The following is a 12,131-nucleotide window of genomic DNA, read 5'->3' as shown; positions in this document are numbered from 1 at the left end:
GTGTCTGTGTGAGGGAGACGGCCCCATAGACTTGCATTGGGAGTCTGAAAGAAAGAATTTGCTTCGAACTGACGTCCCCCGGCTCGTTCTAGTGATTGGCCCAGGTCTGAACACTCAGACTCCCAATCGATCATAATGTATGACATGTCCCTAAGACATGCCCAAAGTTTTCTGCACATGGAGTGTCTCTTTAAAGGGGTACTCTGGTGGAAAACAGTTTTTTTTTTCTTTTTTAAATCAACTGGTACCAGAAAGTTGAACAGATTTGTAAATTACTTCTAATTTAAAAAGCCTACTTCTTTCAGTACTTCCAGAAGTTCTTTTCTTTTTGTATTTCTTTTCTTTCTGACCACAGTGCTCTCTGCTGACACCTCTGTCCATGTGAGGAACGGAGCAGGAGAGGTTTGCTATGGGGATTTTTTTTCTGCTCTGGACAGTTCCTGACATGGACAGATGTGTCAGCAGAGAGCACTGGGGTCAGACAGAAAATTACTTCCTCTGTAGTATACAGCAGATACTGGAATGATTTAGATTTTTAAATAGAAATAATTTACAAATCTGTTTAACTGGCACTAGTTGATTTTTTAAAAAGTTTTTCCACCGGAATACCCCTTTAACCTCCCTGGCGGTATGATTCTGTCTGGAAATGTGTACCAAAAGCGGTACAATTTTTTTTAACTGAATTTCACATCTCCCTCCGCCCATTTCACATCTCCCCCGTCACATTCCCCTCTCCCTTGTCACATCCCCCGTCACATTCTCCCCCCTCCTTGTCACATTCTTCCCCCTCCTTGTCACATTCTTCCCCCCTTGTCACATTCCCCCCCTTGTCACATTCCCCCCCTTGTCACATTCCCCCCCTTGTCACATTCTCCCCCTTCATGTTACATTCCCCTCCCCCTGTCACACCCCCCCCCCCTTGTCACATCCCCCCTTCATGTCACATTCCCCTCCCCCCCCTGTCACATCCCCCCTTCATGTCACATTCCCCTCCCCCTGTCACATCCCCCCTTCATGTCACATTCCCCCTTCATGTCACATTCCCCTCCCCCCTGTCACATCCCCCCTTCATGTTAGATTCCCCTACCCCCCCTGTCACATCCCCCCCTGTCACATTCCCCCCCCAGTAACATTCCCCCTCTTGTCACATTCCCCCCCTGTCACATTCCCCCCCTGTCACATTCCCCCCTTGTCACATTCCCCCCTTGTCACATTCCCCCCTTGTCACATTCCCCCCCCCCCCCCCCCCCCTTGTCTTGTCCTGTCCTGCAGCAGAATACACTGGGTTTGCCGGCAGATTTCAAACCTAGTGTATTTCCTGCAGAACAAGCCCTTTCCCCTTCAGCCAATCACAGGCTTTACACCACTGCGGCCTGTGATTGGCTGAAAAGTGAAAGGTCCTAGAAGATGAATAGTGAAGAGAGGACACCCCGGACCGCACGGAGGGGAACGGCATCTGCAGGGACCGGGACTAGGTGAGCAAAAGTTTATTTTATTTTACTACTTCTTCCTTTTACACTTAGCTCAGTGTTTTTCTACCAGGGGGCCTCCAGCTGTTGTGAAACTACTACTCCCAGCATGCCCGGACAGCCTTTGGCACACCAAGGCATGCTGAGAGTTGTAGTTTTGCAACAGCTGGAGGCCCCCTGGTAGGGAAACACTGACTTTTAGTATTTTTCTTTACCTGCTCTGGCCGGCCCCCGCAACGGGAGACGACCAGAGCAGATAATCGCATGTTTTCCCGGGGGGCCGCATCGCTATATCGCATTGCTTTTGCGATATATCGTGCAGCCCGGCCGGGAACTCTGCAATTCTACCCCGAGCGTGACTCGGGGTTACTGATCCTGGCAGGGAAAATTAACCCCGAGTCACGCTCGGTATTACCGCTCAGGAGGTTAAAGGATAACTACGGGATTGAAAAATGTATCGCCTATCCTAAGGATAGAGGATAAGTTTCAGATCGCGGGGGGTCCGACCGCTGGGGCCCCCTGCGATCTCCCGTACGGGGCCCCGGCTCTCTGGTTAGAGAGTGTTGACCACCGCACAAAGCAGCGGCCGACACCCCCCCCCCCTCCCCCCCCCCCCTCCGTACACTGCTATGGTAGAGACGGAAATTGCCGAAGGCAGCGCTTCGGCTCTCCCATAGCAGTAAATGGAGGGCGCTTGTCAGCCGCCGCCTCGTGCTGTGGTCGACACGCGCTCTCTATGCAGAGAGCCGGGGCCCCGTACGGGAAATCGTGGGGGCCCCCAGCGGTCGGACCCCCCGCGATCTGAAACTTATCCCCTATCCTTAGGATAGGGGATAACATTTTCAATCCCGTAGTTCTCCTTTAAGGGGAAAAAAAGTGTCAAATCCGCAGTTGCAGCAAAATCTGAAACAAATTTCATTGTAGTTGTATTGCAAATGTTAACTTCCCCATTGAAGTCAACAGGGAAAATTGGCAACCATTCATATCTGCAGCCTAAACTGACAAGCTGAGTATTTCAGATTCGCTCTGCAGGTTATTTAATGAGATTGCTTGCAGATTTTTCCTGAGTATGGATGAGATTTTGTAAAATCTCATTCACATTGCTGGTACTGCACAGTAATGCCTTGCAGAAAATCTGCAGCGTATATGAGGTGTGTAAAAGTATCCTTACTAAGTCAACTTCAGTAAACTTTATTCTCCTGTACAATCCTGGAGAAATACAACATAAATGGCCACTGCTATTATGCAAAGCTTTTGACATATCCAAGTCTGAACACTCAGACCCCCGCTGATCAGGAGGACGAGCCGGGAGAAGTTAGCATTTGGTGCGTTCTTTCCAGGCTCTGTGTCATGTGATCGAGACAAACTCTTCTTGTAAGTCTATTAGAGTGTCTTGATCATTTGACTCTGGCAGGGGGGAGGAGGTAGGAAGAGAGGAGCGCGCGACAACGCAGAATTCTCCCGACTCGTTCACCTGATCGACAGAGGTATGAAAAGTCAGACCCCTGTCGATCGAAACTTTTGTCGTGTCACTAGGACGTGTCAAAAGTTTTGCATAATGACAAGTACACTTTAAGTATAATAATTTAACATCTTGGCTAAATTATTATATAGCTATGACACCTGTAGATTTTGAGGGTACCCAATGCACTGCTTCATACGTCTCTAGCTGGGACAGGGCTTTATTGATCTGGGGCCAGCGTCTACCCAAATTTACCTGGTGATGATGCCAACTCTACTTGTATGCAAACCTGCTACCTAGGAGCTCCTAAGTAGACCTCTTATGAACTTAAAACTTATAAAAACAACTGCTGATGGTCCTTCACAGGTACCGATGGAAATATTTCTGCTTGTTCTTTGCACTGGAGACGTCATTATGAGGGATTTTCCTGAACTTCCGTTCATTAGGCAAAGATAACTACTTTCGGCTGTTATGCAAATGGCCTTAATATAGACTTTATATATTGTCCCTTTACAATAGGCTAGATAGTGGGTTAGTGGATGCGATGGCGGTAACAATTTTTTTTTAATTTCAAACACTTAGATGAAGGGAAAGGATAACTAAAAAAGGAAACCAGTCATGACAGGATCTTGTGGGGTTATCCTTAATTTCCAATTTCCCTTCCTGTTTTAGCAGGTGAAGGATTACTTCTGGTTACGGTAAAACAACCCTCCATTCCTCCACATAACTTTTTCTAGTACAGGGTGGGCCATTTATATGGATAAAATGGCCCACAAACATGTGACACATCAAACAGGCTTCCAGTATCCGTAGTTTCAGGTGCTGCACATCTCGTATCTTCACAGCATAGACAATTGCCTTCAGATGACCCCAAAGATAAAGTCTAAGGGGGTCAGATTGGGAGACCTTGGGGGCCATTCAACTGGCCCACGATGACCAATCCACTTTCCAGGAAACTGTTCATCTAGGAATGCTCGGACCTGGCACGTTCCCTGAGTTTTTTCAGCAAGATAGTGACCACCACATTATGGGTGTCAGGTCCCAGCATTCCTAGATGAACAGTTTCCTGGAAAGTGGATTGGTCGTCATGGGCCAGTTGAATGGCCCCCAAGGTCTCCCGATCTGACCCCCTTAGACTTTTATCTTTGGGATCATCTGAAGACAATTATCTATGCTGTGAAGATACGAGATCTGCAGCACCTGAAACTACGGATACTGGAAGCCTGTGCTAGCATTTCTCCTGCGGTGTATATAGTAGTATATAGCAGTGTATACGGATACTGGAAGTCTGTGCTAGCATTTCTCCTGCGGTGTATATAGTAGTATATAGCAGTGTATACAGATACTGAAAGCCTGTGCTAGCATTTCTCCTGCGGTGTATATAGTAGTATATAGCAGTGTATACGGATACTGGAAGTCTGTGCTAGCATTTCTCCTGCGGTGTATATAGTAGTATATAGCAGTGTATACAGATACTGGAAGCCTGTGCTAGCATTTCTCCTGCGGTGTTGCTATCAGTGTGTGAAGAGTGGGAGAAGAGGGTTGCATTGACAATCCAACACAATGGGCAGCACATTGAACATATTTTATAAGTGGTCAGAAACTTGTAAATAACTCATGAAAGAATAAAATTACGTTAAAACCAAGCACATCATTGTTTTTCTTGTGAAATTCACAATAAGTTTGATGTGTCACATGACCCTCTTCCTATTGAAAAAACAAAACTTGGATTCAAAATGGCCGCCATGGTCACCACCCATCTTGAAAAGTTTCCCCCCTCACATATACTAATGTGCCACAAACAGGAAGTTAATATCCCCAACCATTCCCATTTTATTAAGGTGTATCCATATAAATGGCCCACCCTGTACTTTCCATTCCATGTACTTTTGATGATCAGTAAAGATGGAAATGTTTGACTGTAATTTCCTTTGCTTAGCTCTTAATTGTATAATAATGGGCAACATGGTGGCTCAGGGGTTAGCAATGTTGTCTTGGGGTCCTGGGTTCAAATCCCACCAAGGACAACATCTGCAACAAGTTTGTATATTTTTCCCCGTGTTTGCCTGGGTTTACTACAGTTTCCTCCCACGCTCCAAAACATACTGATAGGTGAAGTTAGATTGTGAGCCCCAATGGGGACATCGACTAATTCGAGCGTATAGCGATCCGGAATCTGTGTGCGCTATATAAATAAAGAATTAATATTATTATTATTTATACTTTATTATTATCATTATTAATAATAATATTTATAATATTGTTGTTAATAATAATGTTACTGTGGGTCCTGATCAGTCCCTTACCACTGTAGTGTCTTGAATGGCCATTTTTTAGGTTCTTTCATGACATCTCCTGATCATATGGACCCCCACAGAGAGTTCTACTCCCCTTTCCCCTGAGATCACTTTTATGAGCCATGTGTAATTGGAAATAAACCGGTAATTGATCATAATTCAGATTGTCCTTATCTGTTACACAAGCTTCATGTTGGTTTCCTTTCTCTGCATGTACTTTCTCTTTCCATTCTCCGCTGTGTGCAGTTATAACCCACCTCTCCCCTCCCTCACTTTCAGCATTCTCTCGCTCCCTCAATCTGACGTTCTCTACATTTTAGGTGACCTCCTGGAAGAGTCGCAGAACGTGGCCTGCAATCTCCGACAGAAAGCAGAATCCCTCGTAAAAGACACCTGGGACCCACAGACTACTTCTTCAGCCAATCCTCATGCTGGAAACATGAGCACCGGTGAGTGTATACTCAGGAGAGTTCAACTATATTGTATTCAGGTATAGCGGACTATCTAAGATCCATAGTAGTACATCATTATTATACAAAAAAAGGATATAATATACGGAAGCGGTCTCCAAACGGTGGACCACCAGATGTTTCAAAACTACAACTTCCAGCAGGCCCGGACAGCCAACGGCTGTCCGGGCCTGCTGGAAGTTGTAGTTTTTCAACATCTGGAGGTCCACAGTTTGGAGACCACTGATATAAAGTATACATGCTCTTTGATTTGCGGCTCCTTCTTCTCTTCTAGTTCCATTTAGTTCTTTATAGTAATGTATCAGGGTTCATAGTTGCTACACTGAACACAGATGTAGAATTCGAGATTTTCCTTTTCCGTCAGGTTTCTGTTGCCATTTGGAGGTCTGAATAGTGTAACGTGGTGTTTTGTGTTATCCTGTGCAAGACCGACCCATAATGTATAAGGAGGTTACATCGAAATCCATTAATGTTTTGTGTTATCCTGTGCAAGACCGACCCATAATGTATAAGGAGGATACATCGAAATCCATTAGTGTTTTGTGTTATCCTGTGCAAGAACAACCCATAATGTATAAGTAGGATACATCGAAATCCATTAGTGTTTTGTGTTATCCTGTGCAAGACCGACCCATAATGTATAAGGAGGTTACATCGAAATCCATTAATGTTTTGTGTTATCCTGTGCAAGACCGACCCATAATGTATAAGGAGGATACATCGAAATCCATTAGTGTTTTGTGTCATCCTGTGCAAGACCGACCCATAATGTATAAGGAGGATACATCGAAATCCATTAGTGTTTTGTGTTATCCTGTGCAAGACCGACCCATAATGTATAAGTAGGATACATCGAAATCCATTAGTGTTTTGTGTTATCCTGTGCAAGACCGACCCATAATGTATAAGTAGGATACATCGAAATCCATTAGTGTTTTGTGTTATCCTGTGCAAGACCGACCCATAATGTATAAGGAGGATACATCAAAATCCATTAGTGTTTTGTGTCATCCTGTGCAAGACCGACCCATAATGTATAAGGAGGATACATCGAAATCCATTAGTGTTTTGTGTTATCCTGTGCAAGACCGACCCATAATGTATAAGTAGGATACATCGAAATCCATTAGTGTTTTGTGTTATCCTGTGCAAGACCGACCCATAATGTATAAGGAGGATACATCAAAATCCATTAGTGTTTTGTGTCATCCTGTGCAAGACCGACCCATAATGTATAAGGAGGATACATCGCAATCCATTAGTGTTTTGTGTTATCCTGTGCAAGACCGACCCATAATGTATAAGGAGGATACATCGAAATCCATTGCAGACAGTGTAAACCCATATAGACTTTTAAAGCTTTTGCATTGCCTGCTGTATGAAGCTGACCCAGGGTATAGATGAAGGGCCTTTGGGTGATCTGCACCAACATCAACCTGGATAAATATTATTTTTCCAAGATATTATAAGGTGCGTCAGATGGGAGTATTTATTCATATGGATAATGGGGCAGATCATCCAATAAAAATGATCTTTGTCATAGATCCATAGGAGAAGATGACCTAATAAATTATCTAGATTCCCTACTTTTCTTTAGGCTATTTGCATTGTCGATATATTTTCATAGATTTATCTTTCTTACCGTTTCAGTGCAGGAAAAAACAGAAGATTTTCTGCATGTTGAGCTGTCAGACGTGAACGATACAGAATCTGCTGTTCACCCCACGGTTCTACTGAAAATCCCAGCAAGCGTAAGTAGATTGCAATATCACATACACATTTCTGAGAGGAAAAGGTATATTATTACAGCATGTACACATAGGAGCTGCACCCACCAGCTTGGCCACTTGAGGTCGAGGGTTAACATATTACTACTACTACTGGTACATGTAGCCGGACTCATCCCATTGCCCTGGGGGGAATTTATTATTATATGTATGGCATAAAAAAAATAAAAAAAGATTTTTACATGCACATACAGGTTTCTTTAGGAAGTTTTGCACCTCTTAAAGGGCTTATGCAGAATTGGGAAAACTGCTGTTTTTTCCCCCAATAACAGCACCACACATGTGGTCAAGCAGTGTGGGGCATCGCAGCTCAGTCCTATTAAAGTATACGCAGCCAAGTTGTAATACCACACACGACCTGAGGACAACTGTGGTGCTGTTTTTAGAAAAATAATAGCTCTGTTTTTCTATTCCTGCACAACCCCTTTTAATGGATCTGTGAAATCCATGTAAAATCACTGCTCTTAGTAACCCCCCTCTCTGTCTTTTTATGGAGTGTAGATATCCATCTTTCTGTACTCGAAAATAGGGTGTCGAGTGTGGCTAGGTGATTAGTTTAACCCCTTAAGGACATAGCGTTTTCCCGTTTTTGTACTTTCGTTTTCTCCTCCTTACTTTTAAAAATCGAAACCTTTTAATTTGGCACCTAAAAATCCATACGATGGCTTATTTTTTGCGCCACCAATTCTACTTTGTAATGACGTCAGTCATTTTACCCAAAAATCGTCAGCGAAACGGAAAAAAAATCATTGTGTGACAAAATGGAAGAAAAAACGCTATTTTGTAACCTTTGGGGTCCTCCGTTTCTACGCAGTACATTTGTCGGTAAAATGAAACCTTATCATTATTCTGTAGGTCCATACGGTTAAAATGATACCCTAGTTATATAGGTTTGATTTTGTCGGACTTCTGAAAAAAATCATAACTACATGCAGGAAAATGTATACGTTTAAAATTGTCATCTTCTGACCCCTATAACTTGTTTAATTTTCCACGTATGGGGCGGTATGAGGGCAAATTTTTTGCGCCGTGATCTGAAGTTTTTATCTGTTCACTAATCGGACCAATATATGGAGGGTTACATTATTTTATTAACCTATAGATCCCTAAAAAGGAATCCAAAAATTCCCAATTTTCCCATATATTTACTTTATGGTGAACCCACAAGCTTTATTAAATCATAAAGTAAATGTGCATAAACATATAATGAAACTCACGTTAAAAAGTAAGCAGAACAGCAGCTCAGTACATTAAAGAGTACCTATTATCAACTAAACTTTCGCTAATCCCCCTCCCCATCTGTCCCTGTCTCTAACTCTATCTATCCCTAGCGTTTATTTGAATAAAAAAAAAACTTTAAATTACCTTTTTATGTTCATCTTCGGTAGCTCAGAGAGGAGCGTCTGAGAAAGGAGGAAGTGGGCGGGGCCCGGCAGGCGCGACGTCATCTGAGGCGGCTTCCGCCCTTCTTCCTCTATGCTGTATGCATATATACATAACTTATATGGCGGAAAATCTTGCAGAGCTGCGCTCAACTGACTCTCAGCCAGCAGGCGCCGGCTCTCCTTGTCAGCGCTGCTGGCCGGCAGAATCAGGAGCGCGCCCTGCAGTGATGCGCACACAGCGCTCGCTCCCGCCTGTCTAATTGACAGGCGGGGAGCTGCGCTGAGTATGAGATTTCGGACTCAGCCGCCAGGCCGGCGTGAGTCCGAAATCACTAAAAAAAAAAAAGGACTCCTAGGGAGACCCCTAGTGGACAAAAGTTTTAAACACAAAAAACACATAAAAGCATACATTTTTTTTTTTAATAGAACCCAATTAGAAAATTAATCTAGAGATATTGAACTATAAAATATAAAAAGTTTTTTTGATGAGAGGTACTCTTTAAGCTTTTTGTCTAGCTTCTGTATATAGAGGCTAGTATACAGTCCTCTAGCCTAGATTGATTTACTCTGCTATGATGGAAATGCCCGGCGTGCCTGCAGTGCACGATGAGCAATTCTGAGCTGCTGCTTTGCTGTATTTTAAAATTGTATCCCTCCCTGATCTGAAGTTTTTCTCTGTACCATTGTTCTTTTGATCAGACCTTTTGATTGCTTTTTATTCATTTTTTGATGGTATAAAAAGTGACCAAAGATACGCTATTTTGGACTTTTTTGCATGTACGCTATTGACCTGTGGTTTAATTAACGATACATTTATATAGTTCGGACACATTTACGCACGCGGCGATAACATATATGTTTATTTTTATTTACAAACTTTTTGTTTGTTTTTTTAATGGGAAAAGGGGGTGATTCAAATTATTAGGGAAGGGGTTAAATCATTTTTATTCACTTTTTTATTTATTTTTTTGCAATGTAATAGCCCCTATAGGGGATGATAACATGCAGTACATTGATTCAATAAACTGATCAATGCCATTGCAAGGCATTGATCAGTGTTATCTGTGGTTGATTGCTCAAGCCTGGATTTCAGGCTTGGAGCAATCAATCGCCGATCGGGCAGGAGGCAGGTAAGGCACCCTCCTGCTGTGTTCTAGCTAATTGGGACATCGCGATTTTACCACGATGGTCCTGATCAGCCCGACTGAGCTGCCGGGAAGCTTTCACTTTAGACGCGACGATCAACTTTGATTGCCGCATCTAAAGAGTTAATGCCGGACATCTGCCTGAACGTAGATGTCCGGCATTAGCCACGGGTCGTGGCTGCTGATACAGCCGGGACCGTGTGGGTATGATGCGAGCTCAGCTCCTGAGCTCGCTTCATAACCCTCCCGTGCCACAGTGCCATTTAGAAATGGCGTTTTGCAGCAAGGGGTTAAGGAAGCGACCCCCTGTACAGGCATAGAGCACATTACTCCATGTACATTTCTCTTTAAGGGTACGTTCCCATAGACGGATCTTTTGCGATTTCTTGCTGCAGGTTTTAGCTGCGGAAAACCCGCCGCAGCAGAGCCCATTGAAGTCAACGTAATCTGCTGCAGATTTGCTGCTTTGCAAAATTGCGCTGTGGAAAATACGCTGCAGGAAGCTCATAAGTGATCCATCCGTGTGAAGTACCCTAAAGGGGCATTCCGGAGAATCGAAATTGTAAATAAATAAATAGGTAAACATATAAAGTTACGTACATTCAGGAATTTCATCTACTAACAAAATCGAACCATTCAGGCACTTCTATCCCCCTGTCCGTAGCAGAGGGAGTTGTGTAGTCCACTTGATTTTGACACTGTTCCCAGTGCTGCCCCCTGTGGCCATGACAGTAATTGCCATCAGGAGGAGAGTAAAGGGGTTTGACATCCATGTGTGTCAAGCTCTCAGCCTCGCTCCTTCATCCTTCCTGCCTTATTCATCTCCTCAATTCATCATTGATAGACGTCTATGGCTTGCTGACTGGTACTGCAGGAAAGTTGGAATTCCCCGTAGCTAACCTCTAGTCTACAAAACTGGATATTCATTGGTGCCATAAATAAACGTAGGAAGTCCTCTTAATAAAATATTCTCTTTTAGGCATCTTCATCCGAATTTGACATCCTGGACGCTAGCGAGAAAAGAAGAACTCCTGAATCCAGGCAGTCGGTGAGTACTGCAGCAGCTAAACAGTTGGATTTTTTTTGCTTAGAATAGTCTGAAATGCGTCAGCTTTCATCTATGTCAGTGTTTCCCAACCAGGGTGCCTCCAGGTGTTGCAAAACTACAACTCCCAGCATGCCCGGACAGCCAGAGGCTGTCGGGGCATGCTGGGAGTTGTAGTTTTGCAACACCTTGAGGCACCCTGGTTGGGAAACACTGATCTATGCACCCCATAGTGTCAATAACAGTCTGGTGAGAGAGTTTTCATCACTTCTAGATATTTCTGACTACCAGCCTAGATTAATTGCGTGTTCGTCAGGTGATCGCTGGTCCTCTTCCACAGGCAACAATCACCCCGTGTAAATGGACCGCTAACATACATATGGTAGGTTGACAGGAAGTGGGGGTTTAGATACCAATATGTCTGCCGATTCAGACTACAAAGGATATATTTGTAGTCTGTTACCATAGAAACAGACCTGATTTAGGAGCTGCAGACACAAAACAACAGTATATTTTTAAGTAAGTCTATTTGCAGTGTTGCTTTGTTTTTTTAATTTTATTTATGTGCTTTCAACCAATAAGAAAAATAGATTAATAGGGTTGTCCCAACACAACCCTTAGGGCATAGGCGTATGATTATCGGGGTCTGACCATTGATAACCCCTATGGACTTGAGAACTGGGGTTCCGGGTCACTAGCAAAATCCAGCAGCGGTCACATGTGCACATGGCTATTTTGGGAAGTCCCATAGAATGTGAATGTAGTGGCACACTTGTCCCCTGTTCTCAGGTCCCATTGGTCAGACCACCAGTGATCATACACTTATCCCCAATCCTGTGAATAGATAGAGATAAATGTTGTTGGTGAGTCCGGCCCTTTAAGTCATCAATTTACTCTGCAGGATTTCTATCCTTTTATGGGGACAAGCATAGTCATCCACCAGTCTACAAAAGTGCGGGTAATATGCATTGATAAAGTGAATAGGATTTCCCAAAATTGTATTCACATCTTGGGATGACAACCACGTGATCTTTAAAGGGGTTTTCAGATGGAAAACATTTTTTTTTTTTT

General features: G+C 43.5%; 1 protein-coding gene across 6 annotated transcripts in view; it reads left to right on the top strand.

Annotated features, from left to right (window-relative positions):
- The window catches only part of TNIP1 (TNFAIP3 interacting protein 1), an 88,864-nt gene that overhangs the window by 35,074 nt on the left and 41,659 nt on the right, over window positions 1–12,131 (top strand). For 5 of the 6 annotated variants that reach the window (XM_056516917.1, XM_056516915.1, XM_056516914.1 and 2 more), the window contains 3 exons: window positions 5,549–5,677; window positions 7,349–7,449; window positions 10,995–11,063. In XM_056516917.1, the coding sequence (XP_056372892.1) occupies window positions 5,549–5,677; window positions 7,349–7,449; window positions 10,995–11,063 (299 nt within the window). The remainder of the gene's footprint in view (window positions 1–5,548; window positions 5,678–7,348; window positions 7,450–10,994; window positions 11,064–12,131) is intronic. The other variant, XM_056516916.1, reaches the window with a different exon arrangement.

This window comes from Hyla sarda, chromosome 4 (genome assembly GCF_029499605.1).
Source record: "Hyla sarda isolate aHylSar1 chromosome 4, aHylSar1.hap1, whole genome shotgun sequence".
Lineage (NCBI taxonomy): Eukaryota > Metazoa > Chordata > Amphibia > Anura > Hylidae > Hyla > Hyla sarda.
This window is presented reverse-complemented; position numbering and strand designations above follow the sequence as displayed.